We start from the raw sequence: 21090 nt of genomic DNA, 5'->3' as shown, positions 1-21090 counted from the left end.
TGATTGATGGTGATGGATAAAATGGCCAATTTTTGAATCAATGATTATTATGAATGAATAATTGTCATATATACAAGATGATCGAATAGCAACAACAATAACAAAAAAAAAAAAAAACATTGACCAAACAACAGACAAGACAGGTAAGTCTAGTACCTGTGGCGATGTGATTCCTGTGATTGAAAATGAGAGAAAAAGATTGAAAGTGATTTCGCCCAAACGATTTTTTTTATTTTATCATTTAAATACAGTTAGATTTTTTTTTGACCATCAAAAAAAAACTACTATAATTTGCAAACAGCAGCAGCAAGGAAAAAAGGCCAATTAACAATTTTGCTTAACGCTAAACAGATTTTGTCTTTGATTTCGATTTTTTTTTTTTTTGTTGACCATGACTATATCATAAGATAATTTTTTTTATTGTTGAGAAGGTTAAAAATCAATGATCATGATTAAAATTGCTGATGGTGTTTGTAGATGGTGGTGGTGATGGTGGTGGCCAAAAACATGTGATATCCGATTGTGAAATTTTTGTTTTTTTTTTTAATTTCCAAAATGAATTAATGAAAATGAAGAAATGGAATGGGGCCGACAAAAATGATCGCTGAAAAAAAATGGTGATGAAGAAAGTAAGAGAAAAAAAAATTAGCGGCTTGTGTTTTTATTGCTTGTTCAAGAGCACATCAACCTTCAACAACGACGACAACGACAACGACAACGAAATCGACGAGAACATGGTGTGTGTGTTGTTTCAACATCAACATAATCTCTCTACAACAAACAACATGGTATATAGTATTTTATTTTTGTTTTGTTTCAAAAGTTGAATAAATTTTTTTTTCGCTTTTGCTTTTTTTCAGCAATGCAAAAAAAAAATCAATGGAAAACAAAGATGATGATGATGATTATGAAACCAATATCGATTTGCTAATGAAATTTAAAAAAAAAATCAAATATTTTTTGAAATAAAATTTACTAGAGTTTCTCATCAAAAAAAAAATCAGGCAAGAATCATCTATTTTTTTTATTATTATTAGAAAGAAAATCATTTTTTCATCAACCAAAAAACAACAACAACAAGAAAAAGAAAAAGTAAGAATTTGAATTAATTAATTATTTTACAGCAAATTATTTAATTTAATTTTTTTTTGTTTGTTATCTAGCTATAAATTATTCTGTTTAGGTCATTGATGATGATGATGATGATGATGATGGCGAATCTATAGTAGTCGTCGTCTTCATCAAATTGTGGTTTATATCGTTTTTTTTGTCAATAATGATGATGATGATGATAGACAATTGTTGCTCCGATCAATCATCAGAGTCGTAGACATCATTATCAACGATTGGAAAAAAAGAAAACTTTCTTCCTGTTTTTTTTTATTATTTCATCTTCAAAATGTCGTTCTTGTTCCAAATTTCTTCGCGTGTTTGTCCCCCATCACTGTTACTTTTTTTCTCTCGTGATCAATATTTGCAGCAACAACAACATTAACAACATGAAGGAGATAAAGTTGAAATTTTCTTTTTTACAATGTATGTTTTGTGTGTGTGTGTGTCCCAAATATCATTCTTATATAGATGTGAATTTATTATAAATGTTCATGTTGTAAATGGCTCAATTCGTTTGCCACTTGTTGTTACTTCAAGGCATACACATCAAATGGTCAATGATCAACGATTATGATGATGATGATGATGATGATAAGAAGATATTGACTCTCAATAAGTACATCAATAATAATCTTTCTCATTATTGGATCGGATCAACTTGAATTTGTTTATTCATTTTTTTCGCTTTCAAAATTATGATGTTTTCTTTTTCAAATGAAGAAAAAATAAGAGTAAGAAGTTTTTTTTTCTTTTTTTCGTTCATCATCATGTGTTGAACATCTGTCGTTATTATGACGGCGGATGTGTTATATATTTCTTTTTTTTTGTCATACACATACACATACAATTAGATATTTTATATTTGAACTTTTACTTTCAAAATACTAATGTCTCTTACTTTTTATTTTTATTTGTTTAGTTGTGATGAACTTATTATTGTTGAACTAATAAATTACCAAATGATGATGACGATGATGATGATTGGGACACACGCACACAAACTGTTTGAATAATTTTTCCCCTGAAGTTTTTGTTGTTTATTTGTTTATGATAATGATCAATGAATGTGAAATTAAGGGGAGAATGAAACGAACGGCTTTATCAGTATCAGTAAGATATCCAGGTGCATGTATATAGTCTCAGCTTAATCTGTATGGTGGATAATTTTAACTTGATTGGACAAATGACGTTGATGACGACAAACAAGGTGGATGAATATAATGAATGAATGAATGATGATGGTGATGATAATCCAAACAAATAATAATCAGAAAAAAAACAACAACAACAACAAAAATAATATTAATGGTAGGATAACAGTTTCTTTTTTTGTTTCAAAAATGAATTTACATTTTTCTTTTGTTTTTTTTTATTTTTGTTACAAAATTTTTTAGGTTATGTATTTTGATGGATTGATCAATTGATTGATTGAGGAAGAAATGAAAAATGAAATGAAATTTGAAAATTTTAAATAAAAAAAGGATAGAGAACACACAATCACAGATGTGGTGGCCGCATAATTAATAAAATGAATAAGAAGAAAAAAAAATGAAATAAAAATACCAGAAATAAAAAATGAAACCAAAAAAAAAAAAAAAAAACAAACGAATTTCTCAGAAATTCAAAAAAAAATCTGAAACACAACAAGCAAATGTAATTGAATGATGATGATGAGAAAAAAAAACAAAAAGGTGAGGCATTTTTAAAAATGATTGATTTTGATTTAAAGTTTTTTGTTTTGTTTTTGTTTTGAAAAAAAGTCATTTTCAGCTGAAGAATACAAATTCTTTATATATCATCAATCTCTTCCTGATAACGTATTGAAAGATAATCAGCTGAATCAGATAATTGATTAAGAATTGTATGTAAACCTTGTAAATGATGACGAAATGAAACAAATAGATTTGATGTTGTATCATCACAACTATCTGTAAGCATTGAATCAGCATCACTTTCAGTATCGGATGTTGATGATGATGATGATAATGATGAACCAATACTACTACCACTTCTACCAATACCAATACCAACAATACCACAATCTTCTTGTGATGATTGACGACTATGTTTAACCGGAATCATCGATGATGATGATGTTGATGAAAATGATGATGATGTTGATTGTAAACTAATTGACCTATTATAAAATGGTGAATTATTATTAATTGAACTATTCCTACGATGATTATTATTGTGATGATGATGTTGATATACAAATTCATGACTAGTTGATGATGATGATGATGATGACGATGACGATGATGATGATTGAGCCATTGTAATTATTGAGCTAGTTGATGATGATGATGATGATGAACCCCAAAGTAATTCTTTTTTAACATCATTTAACATGATAAAAAAATTATGCAATTCATTCGTTGTTTGTTGTTGATTCGATTGATTTGATTGATTAATGTTATAAAATATTTCTGGTATTAGATGACGTTCAGTTTTTATGCCAATATTATCCATATCACGTAATTTTGATGGTATCAATATTGTTTGATCCAAATTATTCATTGAACGTACAAAACGTTCCATTGCAATTAATATTGATTGCTGTGAACACATTAATCCTTGTTGTTGATGTTGATGTCGTTGTTTTTGTTTTTGTTGATGAATATTAATGATTGCACCAACACCACCACCACCAATTATTTTTGTTGAGGTATTCTTCTTATTCATCATTATTTTTGTTGTTGTTGTTGTTGTTGTTGTTGATGTATCACAAAAACCGGGTATCATTTTTTTCCAGATATGAAAAAAAATGATTTTTCGGTATAACAAAAATATTGAACGGGAAGATTTCAAATCACAAGCAAAATTTTATCATCACCATCATCATCAACAACAATAACAACGCGGTTGTTTTGTTGTTCAAAAGTTTCAAAAAAAAAAAAAAATCACACAAGACAGATCAAACGATGGTAAACTTTTTTGTTTTTGATGATAATAATGTTTTGATGATTCAGAACGACAAATGTGAATGAACAAGAAAAAAAAAGATTGAGAAAGAAAGAAAAAAGACAGTTTTTTTTTTTTTGTTTTGTTTTTGTTTCTGGAAATGGTCAACGAAAACAGAAATGAAATGAAAGTAATAAGTAGAAGTATTGCTTTATGTGTCATTATCATCATCATCATCATCGATATGAAACACACACACAAAATAACACATCGTCGTCTTCGTTCGTTTGTTCACCACGTTCAACGTCGTTTTTTCTCTCTTTTTTTTCTGTTTTTCCACACACACACACACACGCAAACACAGATCTCACCAATTTCAATTTTTTTCGTTTCTTTTCTTTTTGTTTTGTTTTGATTTTTTTTTTGTTTTACGGGCCAGACAGAAAACGCTATTGTTGTTGATACAAATATACACGAGAAAAAGATCTCTGTGTGCTGCTGTTGTTGTTGTTGTTGTTGTTGTTTTGCTATGAAATAAAATAAAATGAGAAAGTGAAAACAAACAAGTCTTTGCTATTCAGTAAATGTGAGCTTACCTGTTGATCATATATGTCTAGAATGGGGAAAAAAAGCACAGTGAAAAAACTTTTAAACACACACAGGTAAATTACGATATAGAGTTCAATAACAATCAATCAAATTTAGGTTGTTTTTTTTGGGGGGGGGGTGACCAAGCCTGTTGATGAATTCATCGGTTTTGATGACTTTTGATCTTTTTTTTACACTCACCTGTTGTTGAATTAAAGAAAAAGATTTTTTTTATTCGAGTGGGTGATACACTTCCGATTGGAATTGTCATAATAAATGAATGAAGATTCATGAAGATTTATTTTTCTCTTTCTACAAACACACAGCTGCCGTAGCAGCCTTGTAAAATCAATTTAATTTTTTTTTTTGTTTTTCGTTCAATTTTCCACTACTTAGGATTATATTACCTTGATTAACTTGTTATCTTTGTATCTTTTTTTTTTTTTTTTTTTAGTTTAATTGTCTCATTTGCTACTGAAATGAATATGAATATATCCAAGGTATATTATTGTCGTTTCAACATTTTTGGATCCCTCTCTCTCTTTTGTTCTATGTAGTTATTTTTTATTTTGAAACCGCTTATCTGATGAAACAGTAAATAATGATGATGATGATGAGGATGATTTCACAATGATTTATTTCAATGGCGTTTTAACGGATGTTTGTTTATTTTTTTTGTAGATTTAAATGAATATAAATAAAGATGCAAAAAAAATATGAAAACAAAGAAAAAAATTGCATAGTTAATTAATTTAACCAGAGGCTAATGATGAACTTAAATGTTCAAAGAGTTTTTTTTTCACTGTAAATTAAAAAAAACAGATAAAAAGATCAACAGAAACAACATACGTCACTATATTAGTAACCTAGTTTCATTATTGATAACGAATTCAATGATGTGGCTGAAAAGCATAGAAAATAAAAAAATGCCAAATGTATCACATTTATCGTGATGATAAATTAATTAATTACAGTAGATAACGATGATGATGATGATGACCTCCTGAACAAAACACACACACACACACACACACATACAGAATGATGGTCAGTTTCATGATCATCATTACATGTAGATTCTCTCTCTTTTTTTCTCTCTGTATTTCTTGGGATTTATGATATGAAAAAAAAACAACAACAACAAATCTCAATTATATAGGATTTTCCAATGAAAATGATTTTTTTGTTTTGTTTTCTCCGGAAAATGATTAAAGATCAAGTTTTTCAATTTTGATTAGCCATTGGCTAAAAAAAAAATTGAAATTTAACCCATAAATCGATGATGATGATTAGTGTTGTGCTGATTTTATTTTTCTTTTCTGTCTGATTTGAAAAGAAAAGCTGTATATAAAATATATATATGAAATGAAATCAGTAAATGACAAATTTTCTGCATGAAAAATTTTGTGAAATTTAAAAGCAAAACAAAAAAAAATATATTCGGCAATACTGTATACACATATGTGAAAAGTGTGAAAATTATATATCACACACACAACATTTATATTTTTCATTTGCCGATTTTTAATTAATTACATTTCTTTCGTCATTTTTTTTTCTTCCAAAAAAAAAAAAAAAAATTAATTGCCCTAAAGACAAATAATGAAACGCACACACACACACACACACACAATCATTCCTCTCATTCTATTTTTCTCTCTTTCTCTCTTTTGAACATCAATAAACTGAAACGAATGAATGATTTTGTCTTGATTGAATTGTCGGTGTGTGTGTGTCTGTTTATTCACAAATTTCAAGGTATCCATTATAGTTATTTATTTATTTATTTTTTGTTTTGTTTTCGTTCTTATTCATTCACACAATTATCTTATTTCAGTTTTTCACTTTCTCTTCCTATTACCACCAATTTCAATGGCTGTTTTTTTTTTGCTCTGCTCTATTGATCCTGAAATCAACAGCAACAACAGCAATGTATGATGCTCGTTCCAACTGGAACGAAATGCAGCAATGAAACAAGAAAAAAAAATATATACAGACATTTGATAAATGTGTATGGTTGTCGAGATATATTATTTTGGCGGAAGTCAATGTCAAAATTTTCTCTTTTTCTTTCACATTTTTTTTTTGTTGTTTGGATTCGAATTGTGCTCGAAATTTTTTTTTTTAAATTTTCATTCATTCTTTTTAATGGGAAAGAAGAAAAAAAAACTTTATAAAAAGTGCAAAACAGAAATGCAACCAATGGTTTTTACCTGTTTTATATGAGGAAATGGTGAAATAACGAATGGGGAAAACGAATGGTTTTTTTTCTGGCCACAATTTGACAAACGCAGGTAATGAACTGAATGATAATGATGAGATAATTGGATATTGGATGATAATGAATTTTTGTTGTGTGCGTTGGTATTTCGTAATAAAAAGTGAAATTTTTCCTCTTGTCTTGTTTTTGGCCACATCAATAATAATAATATCTGGAAACTATGTATGTGTGAACTTGAGAATATATAGATAACATGTCAATATTTGATCGATGTGTCGATGTTTCTGTCGTTTGATGGTGTCATTTTATATATATATTCTAGATATATAATTTTTTTGTTTTTCGTCAAAATTCCCACAACATGACATGATATTTGAAACGAAAAATAAAAAAAAACGTTCGATCGATAGATCGATTGTTTTCGATTGTTTGTTGTGCGACGGATGTATGTATATTATTACGTCGAGAGAATCAAAATCAAAAAATGTCCATGAACAAAATAACAGAAATGGAAAACGATAAATTATTTCGTCATTTTTTTCCCACTTACCATCATCATTATTGATTGATTGATTGTTGTTTTGTATATTAATTTTGAGCTATTCATTCAATATTTCATCGATACCGATATGATAATTATATTTGAATGAAAATAAACAAACATTATAATCAAAGACAACCATCAATCGATATCGATTTGATCCAGTGATTATGATAATAATGGAACCTGATGGAACAAGTTTGATCCGGTGGATCGGTCACCATCTTGTATTTAATTCATGATAATAATAATGATATTGATGAATCGAAAGTTGTAAATCGAACAAGGTATTCAATGTGATAAATGATGGTGGTGATGAATAACAAATTAATGAACCTTGAATGAAATGGGATCATCGAAATTTTCAATTTAAGAAAAAAAAAAGAAATGACGAAAAAGGGAAAATAAATACAACATTGACGTACATTATATATGATAACGATGATCCAAACATTCACTGTGTGTGTGTAAATGAACTTGATCCAAATTGAGTGTGTGGATAAATGATCATCGTTATCATCATGTAAATCTTCCATCAACAAGAAAAAACGACAAATTTCCCTAATTTTCCAAATTTTTTTACAAAAAAAAAATTTTTTAAAAAAAAGAATGATGACCAACAACAAAATAAGAGAAGTGGAAAAAAAATTGGAGAAACTTTTCGAGAAATTTTTTTTTTTAAATAAATCTAAAAAATCGGAAAAGTTTCTGTGAAAAAAAAAACCAAGACAATCATAGTGAGTTTTTTGTTGTTGGTATATTATGGTTGTAATTTGTTTGGATTGACCAATTTCATCTTTATCATATATAAATCGCACTACATTCCTATATTTCATTAAAATCATGAAAAAATCTTCATCAACAATGATGAGGTTGTCTAAAATTTCCATCATCATCATCATCATCATCATCACCATATTATTGATCATCATTAATGGTAGCAATGCATCACGAACATGTCCTCGTGGTTGTGATTGTATTGAAACATTATTAATCACTAATTGTAGTGAAAGTTCACAATTAGAATATGTACCACATACATTGAATCCAGCATTGAAAAAATTATATCTACCACAGAATAATATTCGTCGTATTGATTCTGCATTTGATGTTTATAAAAATCTCATCTATCTGGATCTATCATCGAATTTAATATCAACAATTGTTGATGATAATTTCCGTTATAATAATGAATTGCAGATTATTTTGTTGAAAAATAATACGCTGGTCACATTACGACCAAAAGCATTCAATGGTTTGAATCAATTGAAGATATTAGATTTAAGCTATAATCGTATTGAAATGATTAATGATACTATATTCAAAAATCTTAATACATTACAAATACTTGATCTATCGTACAATTTATTGAAAGTATTGAATGAAAACACATTTGTTGGTCTACGAAATCTTATCAATCTGAATATTAGTAATAATTTGATCACAAAATTCACCACAAATCTTTTCTCCAACACACCGGTATTGATTCATTTGAATGCAAGTTTCAATGAATTTGAACATTTAGATGATAATTGGTTCATTGCATTATATGATTTAACCGTATTGGATTTAAGCTCATGCCATATTGCATCATTAAGTCCAAATTGTTTTAATGGTCTTAATAATTTGACAATTCTTAATCTAAATAATAATTCATTGATGGTTAGTATTTCGAGTGGAAAAACTTGACTTGAATTAAATTCTGTTTGTTTTTTTTTCATTTCAAAATTCATAGGCCATACCATCGGCATCGTTTTTACCGAAAAATGTTATTCAAGTATTGAATATTGGCCAGAATCCATTTCCATTTATACATCCAAAATCATTTTATCATTTAAAACATTTAAAACGACTTTATATAACCAATACTTCGTCATTAGCTGTAAGTCATGTGCATTTTTTTTATATACATTCGAAATTCATTTCATTGATAATTTTTTATGAAAACATACAGAAAATTCATGTGGATGCATTTGATGGTATTGAAAATGTGGAAATACTTGAATTATCCAATAATCAAGCATTGAAACATATCGATGCTAATGTGTTCGATAATCTTTATTCACTTTCATCGTTAATACTATCCAATAATAGTTTTGAAAATCTACAAATAGATTTGATAACGAAATATAAAAAATTTGATCTCTATCTAGACGTACGTGGCAATCCATTCAATTGTAATTGTAGCCTTGAATGGCTAAATTTTCATCTGATTCGTATGTTCAACAAAACCGTCAGCAGTAATCCGGATTATTTTCTCAATCAAAATATAACATTTCCGATATTTAATTTGGCCACATTATTGAATGAAAATGTCAGTGAAATTATAATGAAACAAAATGCATTGGATGTTCGCTGTTATTCACCATTCGCATTGAAAGATAAATTCATTATTAAATTGCATAAAGATAAATTTGGCTGTTTCCTATTGGAATCAATCATACCGATCATTATTGGCGCCATGTTTGGCATGTTGATCATCAGTGGTGTAATCATATTGTTGGTCATACAATGTCGTAATCAATTATCCGGTTTTGTCAAGAATCAATTGTATTATAATGAAAATCAACGTAATAGTAATAATCATTTTGATCTCTATCCGAAGCCAGAATTTGTATTTATTTCTACATATAATGATTTCTATAAATCACCTGCCAATATAAATGCAGCAATGGAAGAATTTTCTGTTCATTATCCGCTCAATCAACAACAAGCTACTGCTCATCATCAACAACATCAACAACCTACAACCGAATTATAGAATTGGAGATTGTTTTTGTCAAATTTATCTGTGATATTTCTGTAGGGGATTTTTTCTTTATAATACCAGTGGACATTTTGTATTCATTTGGCATCTAATCATTTTTTTCAAGTATTCACATATTTATCGAACAAACAAAATTTTTTTTTTCTGTTGCCATTCCATTTTTCAGACATTCATTTCTGTATTCGAATTTTTTTGATTTTTTTTTTCGTTTAGAATAAATTTCAAACACAATTCCTATTTCAAATGATGACCACCATCACCATCTTATGGTGTTGATTGGAATGATCTTTTAATAATATATATATATGGGTCAGATGAACAACAACAAAAAAAGTCTGTAGATTTTTTGTTCCCAATTTAATCGAAACTTTGAAAAAAAAAAAATGAAATCGAGACATTGATATATAAACTGGTATTGGTGAAAATGAATTGGGCTTGTCTTTTTTTTTATATAATAAACGGGTAGCCCCACATACGAATTTTGTCTTTTTTTAATATAAAAAAAAAGAAATTGTTGTTGATACGACGACGACGACGACGAAGACGAGTATTACATTGTGAAAATGGTGAAAATGTATACAACCAACGCCGCCGCAGTTTGTTGACACATCACAACAGACGCACCACACACACACACTTGAATACATTTACCATTTATATTGGTGAGATTCAATTCTCTCATTGTCGTCGTTGTCAATTTTTGTTGTTGTTGTTGTCATATTTTTTTTCTGTTATCGGCATTAATCAATCAAACAATCAAAATATAATAAATTTATGAATGAATTCATTGATTTATTCATTTTTTTTTTTTTTTTTTTTGATTGAATTTCCTATTTCGATTTAATGGTTCAAAATAACAACAACAAAATGTTTCCATCGTCGTCGTCGTCGTCGTCGTCATTGAATTCATATTGAGAAAAAGATAGAGCAAAACAGAAACGAACAAAAAAAAAACAATCAACAACTGAAAAAGAAATTCTGCTTCAAAAAAATCTGTTACCTGATTCGTAATAAAAAAAAAAATTTCCGGTATTCCGGAATTTTTTTTTTCCATTTTGAATTGATGTAATGTAGTATTGGTGTAGGTGTGTGTATGTGTGTTTGTAATAATAATCAATGATAATGGATACAAACGATTCTATCCAACAACGTGATAATGAAATACAAAATCTTAAAGAACGTATTGAACAGCTAAATGAAGAATTGAAAACAGCTACGGCGGAAAAAATTCAATCAGCTCAATATGGTCTAGTGTTGTTGGTATGGCAACACCATCAAAAAAAAACACGTGTGTATGCATTGACGATGATAATTTTTTTTTTTCTATTTCATTTCCATTAGGATGAAAAAGAAGAATTGCAGAAAAAATATGATGAACTTGAAAGTAGATATGATTCAAAAAATAAAGATTTTGAAGATCTAAAAGAGGTGAGATTCATTCAATCAAACGATCGACGTTTTCATTTCATTTTCTGTTCACAGGCCTTAAATAAATTACAAACAATACAACGTGTATCAGCCACATCGGAAATTGAACAAGAAGAACAGCTATTATTGGAAAGTGCAAAAAAAGAAGAACATTTCATACGTACAGTGATTGAATTGGGCAAAGAATTGAAATATGCAAAAAATGAACTACAAAATGTTAAAGATGATCGTGATAAATTTGGCCAGGAAAATATTAAACTTATGGAACGAAAAGAAATCAACGAAAGAGAAAGGAAAAAAATTCTGGATGAATTAAAAGAATCGAAACAACGTGAATCCAGGTTGCATTTAGAGTTGAATGAATTGGAAGAGGAAAATATTTCATTACAGAAACAGGTGTCATCGTTGAAATCATCACAAATTGATTTTGAAACATTCAAATTGGAAATACAACGTTTGCAAAGTGAAATTGATATTCTTCAAACACAGATTGAAGAATGTACTAAATTGAAAAGTATTGCAGAAAAACAGGTCAGTATTTTTTTTTTTTGATTGATCATTTGACCATATTTAAAAAATAAAAAATTCTTGTAGACAAAAGAAGCATTAGAAGCATTACAATTGGAACGTGAACAAAAATATGCAATCAAAAAAGAATTGGATAAAAAACTAAATTCCGAATCCTATCTGAATATCAATAATTTTGTTGGATTTACTGGATTAAAATTTGATTGTATGTGTTATTTGATGTTATATGATGATTGATTGATTTTTAAACACACTATATTTTCAAATAGATGATGAAACGGAAAACTTTGATGGAACCATTGGCATGGATGATGATAATGATGATGATGGTGGCAATGGTGGTGGTAATAATAGTGCCTTGAAAAAATTAGAAAATGAATTTCTCAATTCATCGGATAATTATTTAACACAGCCACCATCATTAGAAGGATCGTTGTTCAGTGAAGTGCATATAAATGAGATTAAAAAATTCGAACGTATGCTAGAAGAATCGGATAGTCAAAAACATCAACTAAATCAACGATTGAATGATACACAAACAATGTTGGAAAAAGCACGTGAAGAGTTGAAAATTCAAACGGTGAAAATTGAAAAAATTTTCGAAGAATTAAACAACTTAAATCTAGATGATTCAAACACTACAATGATGGATATGACTGATCCAGATCTGTTAAATATTAAACAATTGATTAAATCAAAAATTTCCAGTATCGATCTGAATGGTTATCGAAATGAATTGGAACAAATGAAAAATTCTATAAATGATTATCAAATGAAAACGAAACAATATGAAAATGATTGTGAAATATTAGCTAAAATGATTAATGAATTTTATTCAAATTCTAATCAAACATTTGAAGAATTGTCATTAGTATCTGAAGAATTGGCTTCATTATATCATCATATCTGTTTGAGTAAGTGATTTGAAATGAATTTTTGTTGATGATGATTTGAATTTTTTTCTATTTTGTTTTGTTTTGTTAATCAATAATAATAGTAAATGGTGTAACACCGGATCGTGTAATACTCAATCATTTACAGCCAAATTTCGATCCAAATCGATCGATTGATCAGTTAAAAGAAAAATTGAATAAAGTATATGGAATATTGGATGATATAAAAACCGTTGAATGTAATAATCTATTGGATACGGTAAAGGATCAGATAAAAGTATTGAAAATGGCCATCGATAAAGCTATTGAAAATAGAAATTTTCGACAAAAACATGATGATGTTAACAATAATGAACAGCCAACATCGATGGTTTCCGTTCAAGATGTTGATGATCTGCAGGATCAAATTGTTCGTTTGAAATCATTATTATCCACTAAACGTGAACAGATTGCATCGTTACGAACCGTACTAAAGACAAACAAACAGACGGCTGAAGTGGCGTTGGCAAATCTAAAATCAAAATATGAGACTGAAAAAGCTGTGGTGACTGAAACGATGACAAAATTAAGAAATGAACTCAAGGTACAACCAAATGAAGCGAAAAAAAAATTTCATTTTTAATTTGCTTTCTTTTCTTTTTTATTCAAGGCCCTGAAAGAAGATGCTGCCACCTTTGCATCATTACGTTCAATGTTTGCAGCTAGATGTGAAGATTATGTTTCACAAATTGATGAATTACAACGGAAATATAAAGCATCAGAAGAGGAGAAAAAAACATTGAATTCATTGTTACGAATTGCCATACAACAGAAATTGGCATTGACTGAAAAACTTGAAGAATTAGAAATGGATAAAGAAAGACAATCGATGGGCAAAGCACAGAATGGTAATTATATATGGTTTTTTTTTGTTTATTTTCCGAAAAAATATTTTAATTTTTAACTCATCAATCCATCCAAAATACAACTTCTAACTTGTAGAAACCAGACGAAATCCTAAAATCAATATGAGAAGCTTAAATCAACGTCTAATATCGAAAACTAATAATAACAGCAACAGCAACAATCAACGACGTCCTAATTGATTGGATAGTTTGAGAATCGAACAGATGATCATCCATTATATATTCATATTCAAAAAATTCATCATTCATTTTTCTTGGGACCTGTGATTTTTTTTTCGCATGCATCAAATCGATATTTACTATATATATAAATAATATATTAACAAAAAAAAAATTTGCATTTATAACAATCGATTGATTGATTTTGGCAACTATATAAAAAGCAATAATAATAAATGAATTTTAAAAAAATTAGTCAAACCAATGAGTTTCACAATGAACTTAATGTACAATTAGTGACTACTATTGATCTATGATTACGATGACCATCATGATAATCAAATGAACATAATACAGCATTATTATCAAATGTTTTTTCTGCCACTTTCATTTCTGGATTAATTATTATCTTCAATTGATATGATCCCGGTACAATATCAGTTATATCGATCCATTGACAATCTAAATCGGATTTATAGATATCCACTGAATATATGAAACAAAGTAAATGAAATTGAATTTAAAATTGAAAATAAAAATTCAAGAATCATTGATTTCACTCACCACAATTGACACTAATACCTTGATCACCATAATTGGCACAAACATAATTGGCATCAACACCATTATGGCATTCATTATCTTCAAGACAAAAACTAGCTTTATGTCCCTGTGCTACCGGATTTCCATCATGATCGATTATATTGAATGTAGCAAATATTTCCATACTATGATAATGACGATGACATGAATGCCAAATCCATTGATTTTTTTGTCTAAATGGACGAAAATCAACATTGCCTACATTACGTATACTTGCCGTGAATCGTAACAAGATTCTTGTATGAAAAATCCATGCTATGAACAAAAAACAAAAAAAAATGTTTCAAGAATTATTTCACATTCAAAAAAAAAAATAATCATCATCATCCACTTACTTGGATCATTTTTATCAATTTCATATGCCGATTGTGAGAGACAATTTTCTTCCATTGCACATTGTAAATACATTATTGATCTTGATTCAATGTATGCAGATTTTTCAACTTCTTTTGGATCTGGTTCTAAATCTGGTAAATCTGGCATTTTCATTTGTCTGTTTACCATCAACGTCGGTTTCGGAATCGGAATTGGCCATAATGGTTGCTGTGGTTGATCGAAACGTACACGACATATAACACCAGCTGCTTCATCGGTTTTACAATCATGAATATTCCAGCCATTAAATCGACATGAAGAAATTGACGATTCTCGGCCATCACACATGACATTATCCATCCAAATTAATTCTTTGAATTTAAAAGAAAAAATCGAATCATTTTTTTTTGACAATCAAATTTCTTTTTCACTTACCATTTTCTTGACCATAACGACTATTATTCGTTGCCATAATTGCGCCAAGAACAAAACCCAATTGTTTACATGCTACATTGGCATCATTCATGTTCCATTCATCATCACAAATCATTCCCCATTGGCCGAAATGATTAATTTCCACATTACCTTCGAACATTGTTCGACCACCGACCAGACGAATCATTCCTTCGTCGTGATGATTATTATTATCGATTCTATTATCATTAAATAATTGTGAATTAATCGTCATCAAAATGGATAATTGAAAAAATAGAATAAAATTAATCATCATTGATTGATTCAATTGACGATCGAGAAAAAAAAACAAATACAAAAACTTGCCTCTTTTCGTGGATAATTTTTTAAATTTAAATATTTAAACATTTTTTTCCAAACGAAATTGAAATTTTCATATGTTTTTGTCATTTGGAATTTAAAAAAAAAACAAAAAAAAATTTCAAATCGATCACGTGCAACAGTTGTTTTCGTATTATATGAATGGCCTCGCCAAATGAACCAAAAAAAAAACATGTGTTTTATTCATTTGAATCAAAATAAAAAAAAAATCACAATTTTCCAATCACGATTTTTGTTTGTTAATTTGATGAAAGAAAATGTTTTGGCATGGATGTAAAAACGTCGTCACCATCATAGCATCACGTAATATTCAGCTGAAATTCACCATCATACAATGTATGCGTATTAATACATCATCCATTTGTAATGGAAGAAGAAATTTTCGAAAATTTCCAATACCAAATAAACGTGGAATATTTGAACATAATAAATTACCGAAAGAATTATTGGAAAAGGAATATGATTTTCCTATTGCTATAGATGATATGCGTATACGTTATCCCGGTGTATGGTTTGGTCGTCATTTTGAATATGTTCCCGAAATGGAACCAGAAATCATTGTGCCAAAAGATTTGGACAATTGTCAATTAAAACCATATGTATCATATCGTTCAACGGAAATTCATCAATCTGAATTTACAGCTGAAGATTTATTCAATACTACATATGGTACGGAAATAATACGTAAATATCAGAATAAACAATCAATACCAGAATCATGGACTGTTTATGATGAACGTCATGTGATTGATGCAAAAAATAAAGCCCTAAAAACTGGTTCCGATCTATTTACACATACAAGTTATTTTGGAAATTTGAAATAGAATCAAAACAAAATAAAAACAAAAAAAAATTCGGTAAACATTATTATTATTATTATTTGTAGAAATGAATAAAAACCACATTAATCCATCACATCATTTCTCATTGATAAAGGAGTGTCAAATAAATAAAAAAATTTTTTTTTCTGCAATATAAAGAATTTGACTTTTGTACACAATATGTGTACGGTGTGTGTGTGTGTGCCCACCAAAGTAAAAAAAAAAACATAAATAACATCATCAGAATGTGGTGTATCTCTTATTTTTCTTGGCGTGTGTGTGTGTGTGTGTGTGAAAATACTAACCATGAGTTTTTCTTTTCATTTTTCTGACAGGTAAACTTGATTAAAACTAGGTGTCTAATTAATGAACATTTTTTTTATTATTATTATTATCATTATTATGGTCAAATAATGTCTTTGTGTGTGTGTGTGTGTGAGTTGTGATTCTTTGCACATTCTCTCTCTCTCTCTCTCATTGATTGGTGGATCAATTCATCATTTTCACACACTTGTTGTTGTTGTTGTTGTTGTTGTTATTGTATCACGAGGAGCAGAAAAAAAGGGCAAGATTTATTTTATATTTTTTTTTGGTTCAAAAAGGCGTACTTCTCTATCTATTGCCTGAATGATTTGACATTGATCAGAAAAATGAATGAATGATTTTTTTTTTTTTTTTTGGCTAACTTAATTTACCTACACACACACACACATGAGATGGCGAGAATTTTTTTTTTTTTTTTTTTTTGTTCGGTAATCATTCATTCACATTTCCATTATTATATGATGATGATGATGATGATGAAAAAAGATGTGAAGGGTGGTTCTCGATAATAATCATCATCATCGATGAATGAATGAATGAATGAATTTATGGTGTCGATTAATAAATGTTTTTTTTTGTTTAAGAAATATTTCTGGAAATTTCAATAAGAAAAAAGTAATTTGAAATTTTTATTTCTGGAAAAATTTCTTTCTGTTTTAAATAAAAGTAAAAAAAAAAAATTTTTTTTTTTTTTTTTTGCTGATAAATATGATGATGATTATGATGATTTTGGCTGGAAAAGATGATTATCGATCTGATCATCATTGTTATTGATTGATGATATTGCTTCTTTCGTAGATAATGATGATGATGATGAATGATGATGATAATTGAGTAAAAATGTCGAACGAAAACGTCGTTCATGTGTACGTTCATGTTTCCTCAGATGATCTTTGCGTCCAAAACGTTTATCACACCATTGACATTGATATGGCCGAATACCGCTATGTATACGACGATGTCTAGTTAATTCTTCATTACGTGTGAATGATTTTTGACAATCATGATAATCACAAACAAATGGTCTTTCACCAGTATGTGTACGTATATGGCTATTTAATTGGCTACGATTACTGAAACCATTTTTACATTCAATGCAGATGAATTTTTTAAAACGTTGCTGCTGCTGTGGCTGTGGCTGCGGCTGCGACTGCGACTGCGACTGCGACTGTGACTGCGGCTGTGGTTCATCATTAATTAATTTATCTATTGATTTTCTTTCCGGAAACATTACTTGATGATGATTCTGTTGTTGTTTATGATCATCATCATTTATCGATAATGAATTACAATAATTTTGCATTAAAAGTTGATTATAATAATAATTATAATAGAATGAGTAATAGGAAATATTATTATTGGTGGTGGTGGTGGTGGTCATGTGGTTGTTGTTAGGGGTGGTACTGGTGGTGAAATTATAAAATTGTTGAAAAAATTTATCAATTTCTTCCGTCATCATTAATGTTGATGTTGTGCTGTTTGTTGAATTTACATTCGATTGTTGTTGTTGTTGATGATTATCATTATTATGAATTAACCATGGACGAAACCAATTCATGATGATTCACTGATCACAACTGATCTTTATAGTTATAACAACAACATCCAAAAAAACTAATACGACCGATCGATCGATCGACCGACCAACCAACTAACTAACTAACTAACTGACTGACTAACTGAGACAAACCACAACGTAGAATTTGTATGTTAAGAGTTGTATGTTCATCATCATCATCGTATTACATCATATCAACACATCGTTTAAGCCATTTTTTTTTGTGTGTTAAAAAAGGCAAAGATTATGTCCATGTGTGTGTGTGTGTGTGTGTGTGTGTGTGTGTGTGCATATGCGAATATGCGAACGCGATAGAAAACGAGAGAGAGAGAGAGAGAGAAAGGTAAAAACAAAAAACCAAATCATATCGTTTATAGGATGATGATTGAAACAAAAACAAAAACAAAAAAAAAAATTTCAAAGTTAGTTATATATAGACAGACTTGTTGTTGAATATTCCGATTGTCCGATTATCATAATGGTCATTTTTTTATTTTAGTCGCTGGTCACAAAAAAAAATAGAAAAATAAAGCCCAAAACTTATTATATAATTTATTGAAATTTTTTTTTCTTCAAATTAACCAAGAAAAAAAATGAAAAAAAAGAAAAGGCTAAGGTCGTCGTAATGATCCATAACTAAGAAAAAAAAAAGTTTTGCCTTGTCTTGAATTAACCAAGTTTCTACATCATACACTATCTCATTCAATAGTCATCATCATCTTTTTTTGTCGCCTCTTTTTCTTTTGGTTTATTTATTTGCTTGCAAGCAAGCAAGCGGCTTTTTTTTGTGCATGAACACCACAAAGTCACCAAATTCGTGTGTGTGTGTGTGTGTGTGCATTACCTGTTAATAAAAGCAACAAGTTGCATACATCACACACACATACACACATAGATGGATTTTTCTTTTCATCATCATCAATGGTACATAATAACCATTTTTTTTTCGAAGTTATTATGTGGAGATTGACCATCAACAACAACAACAACAACAACAAAAATCAATGCATAAATTCGGTATTTTTCATCATCAGCATCAGCATCCAACAGCCTTGTCGCCGCGTCTTTATCTTTGTGTTGTATATTTAATGTCCAAAAAGGCAGAGAAAAAATAACTAAAAAAAAAAAATTTCTTAAGTTTCAAGTGTTGAGATTTTGAGGAAAATTTATGATTCTCCATTTGGTTGATGTTCTATGTGGTCATTATTATTATTATCATTATTATGGTGGTGGTGATGGTGTTGTGGTGATGGTTTTGCATATGAAATGTAATTTTTTTTTTTTGCCAGAAAAAAGCGGTGTTTATGGACAACAACAACAAAAATTCATCCAAATTCCAATTGTGTGTGTGCTTATTTTGTATTCACGGATTATGAGTGAGTATGTTTTTTTGTTGGACAAACGAAGGAACGAAAAAAAGGATTTTTCTGTTTGTTTTTTTTTTGCTTTTGCTTTTGCTTCATGATTGGAAAAAAAGATTATTTTCAATCTCGATTATATCTATTTAATCGTACAAGCAGTAATCAGTAATCAGATATTGTGTTGAAATGAGATATAGAAAAAATTTGTAATCTCACCATACAAAACAAATGATGTGATGTGATACATTTAAGCTTTTTAATTGATTTTTTTTGTTTTGTTTTGTTTTTTGTTTTTTTTTAGATTTAAATTTGAACCTGATATATGAACCATAGGAGATGAAAATGGAATTTTCTGTTGGATTTCGTAAATTTTTTTTTGTTTGATTTGTCAAATTCAATCAAAGTGTAAAACGTAAGTAACGACAAACAAAATTCACATTTTAAATTTCATCAAGGTTGAAATCATTACCGATAGATGGCGTTATTGAATCAACAACAACAACAAAAAAAAACATTCGAATTCGAATGATTTTTGTTGAGTGTTGAGTTCATCGTCGATAATCAACAAACTTATTATCATTTCATCAATCAATCAATCAATATTAATTTGTTTCATTTGTTTTTTCTATAGTGAGAGTAGTGAAGTGAATGATCTAAATACACAAAAAATTATTTGAAAATTCATCGATCGATACTTATTTTGGCCAATCGATGATAATAATCACTCATCATCATCATCATCATTGTCGTCGTCGTCGTCGTTGTTGATAATAATCATCAACTGTATTTTTTTTATCCGTTCAAAAAGATTTATATTGACAAACATTATGTAGAAAAAAAATTGATAATGGTAATTATTATTATGATGACTCGATGAAATTCAACATTCACACACCCAACATTTCTACATATATATACACACACACACATTAATTAATTAATTATTCTTGATAATTAATGTTAATTATACATTGATATTCCATAATAATAATGATGATGATGTTGATGATAATGATGGCAATGTAGAATTTGAAAAAAAAATTAATTCCGAATCCATTTCCTCTAGTTAGTATAGAATTTCGTAGCAGCAGCAGTGAAACAACAGAATTTTTTTTTTTTTTGAGACGGATATCAGATATTTTGTGTCGGCTTGTTTATTTATTACCAAAGAATTTTATTAATTTGATACTTTTCCTCTTTTGTAGATTTTGATTCTTTATTTTTATTTTTTATTCTGATTCCTGTGTTGTAGTTTTTTTTTCGTTC

At 28.8% G+C, this 21090-nt stretch overlaps 6 protein-coding genes and 1 long non-coding RNA gene across 9 annotated transcripts in view; 4 read left to right on the top strand and 3 right to left on the bottom strand.

Annotated features, from left to right (window-relative positions):
- Positions 1-318: 318 nt before the first annotated feature.
- On the top strand, positions 319-3019 carry LOC142598192 (uncharacterized). Its single transcript, XR_012832497.1, has 4 exons — positions 319-788; positions 861-1092; positions 1164-2804; positions 2884-3019. It is a non-coding gene; the product is annotated as an uncharacterized LOC142598192 (long non-coding RNA).
- Positions 1927-4280, bottom strand: LOC124492847 (uncharacterized). Its single transcript, XM_075735413.1, has 2 exons — positions 2464-4280; positions 1927-2283 (listed from the first exon to the last, which is right to left on the bottom strand). The coding sequence occupies exon 1, from the start codon at positions 3856-3858 to the stop codon at positions 2902-2904; it is 957 nt and encodes a 318-aa protein (XP_075591528.1). The 5' UTR covers positions 3859-4280; the 3' UTR covers positions 1927-2283; positions 2464-2901.
- Positions 4281-8103: 3823 nt separating this feature from the next.
- On the top strand, positions 8104-16739 carry LOC124491620 (uncharacterized). Its single transcript, XM_075735407.1, has 4 exons — positions 8104-9029; positions 9103-9249; positions 9322-9898; positions 16241-16739. The coding sequence occupies exons 1-4, from the start codon at positions 8211-8213 to the stop codon at positions 16582-16584; spliced, it is 1887 nt and encodes a 628-aa protein (XP_075591522.1). The 5' UTR covers positions 8104-8210; the 3' UTR covers positions 16585-16739.
- BicD (Microtubule-associated protein Bicaudal D) lies at positions 10760-14308 on the top strand. The gene is made up of 8 exons (XM_047055851.2): positions 10760-11394; positions 11476-11562; positions 11617-12093; positions 12157-12295; positions 12360-13004; positions 13088-13566; positions 13633-13870; positions 13965-14308. Exons 1-8 carry the CDS (start codon positions 11251-11253, stop codon positions 14066-14068), a joined length of 2313 nt encoding a protein of 770 aa, XP_046911807.1. The 5' UTR covers positions 10760-11250; the 3' UTR covers positions 14069-14308.
- LOC124492846 (protein-lysine 6-oxidase) lies at positions 14319-15710 on the bottom strand. 2 transcript variants are annotated; one of them, XM_047055852.2, is made up of 4 exons: positions 15401-15710; positions 14986-15336; positions 14612-14905; positions 14319-14533 (listed from the first exon to the last, which is right to left on the bottom strand). In XM_047055852.2, the coding sequence occupies exons 1-4, from the start codon at positions 15693-15695 to the stop codon at positions 14319-14321; spliced, it is 1155 nt and encodes a 384-aa protein (XP_046911808.1). In that variant the 5' UTR covers positions 15696-15710. The 2 variants fall into 2 exon arrangements, with proteins under 2 accessions (XP_046911808.1, XP_075591526.1); XM_075735411.1 differs by having other exon boundaries at positions 14630-14905.
- Positions 16740-17623: 884 nt separating the features above from the next.
- Positions 17624-18463, bottom strand: LOC124491616 (uncharacterized). Its single transcript, XM_047054293.2, has one exon. The coding sequence runs from the start codon at positions 18461-18463 to the stop codon at positions 17624-17626; it is 840 nt and encodes a 279-aa protein (XP_046910249.2).
- A 2122-nt stretch (positions 18464-20585) lies between these two features.
- The window catches only part of Ca-alpha1D (Ca[2+]-channel protein alpha[[1]] subunit D), a 42748-nt gene continuing 42243 nt past the window's right edge, over positions 20586-21090 (top strand). Inside the window, exon 1 of one of the 2 annotated variants that reach the window (XM_075735391.1) lies at positions 20586-20674. The gene's annotated coding sequence lies outside the window, so the exon portion shown is untranslated. The remainder of the gene's footprint in view (positions 20675-21090) is intronic. The other variant, XM_075735390.1, reaches the window with a different exon arrangement.

Source organism: Dermatophagoides farinae, chromosome 1 (assembly GCF_024713945.1).
Source record: "Dermatophagoides farinae isolate YC_2012a chromosome 1, ASM2471394v1, whole genome shotgun sequence".
Lineage (NCBI taxonomy): Eukaryota > Metazoa > Arthropoda > Arachnida > Sarcoptiformes > Pyroglyphidae > Dermatophagoides > Dermatophagoides farinae.
Note: the sequence above shows the minus strand (reverse complement) of the source record. Positions and strands in the feature narration are given on the sequence as shown.

Excerpts from the sequence above, each read along its gene's own strand:
- LOC124492847 (XM_075735413.1), bottom strand. The coding sequence starts at position 3,858 with ATGATACCCGGTTTTTGTGATACATCAACAACAACAACAACAACAACA.
- LOC124491620 (XM_075735407.1), top strand. The coding sequence starts at position 8,211 with ATGAAAAAATCTTCATCAACAATGATGAGGTTGTCTAAAATTTCCATC. Across the intron at positions 9,030-9,102 it reads TAAATAATAATTCATTGATG|GCCATACCATCGGCATCGTT; the intron begins GTTAGTATTTCG and ends CAAAATTCATAG. Across the intron at positions 9,250-9,321 it reads CCAATACTTCGTCATTAGCT|AAAATTCATGTGGATGCATT; the intron begins GTAAGTCATGTG and ends GAAAACATACAG.
- BicD (XM_047055851.2), top strand. The coding sequence starts at position 11,251 with ATGATAATGGATACAAACGATTCTATCCAACAACGTGATAATGAAATA. Across the intron at positions 11,563-11,616 it reads ATTTTGAAGATCTAAAAGAG|GCCTTAAATAAATTACAAAC; the intron begins GTGAGATTCATT and ends TTCTGTTCACAG. Across the intron at positions 12,296-12,359 it reads TACTGGATTAAAATTTGATT|ATGATGAAACGGAAAACTTT; the intron begins GTATGTGTTATT and ends ATTTTCAAATAG.
- LOC124492846 (XM_047055852.2), bottom strand. The coding sequence starts at position 15,695 with ATGATGATTAATTTTATTCTATTTTTTCAATTATCCATTTTGATGACG. Across the intron at positions 14,906-14,985 it reads AATTGATAAAAATGATCCAA|CATGGATTTTTCATACAAGA; the intron begins GTAAGTGGATGA and ends TTTTGTTCATAG. Across the intron at positions 14,534-14,611 it reads AGGTATTAGTGTCAATTGTG|TGGATATCTATAAATCCGAT; the intron begins GTGAGTGAAATC and ends TCATATATTCAG.
- LOC124491616 (XM_047054293.2), bottom strand. The coding sequence starts at position 18,463 with ATGAATTGGTTTCGTCCATGGTTAATTCATAATAATGATAATCATCAA.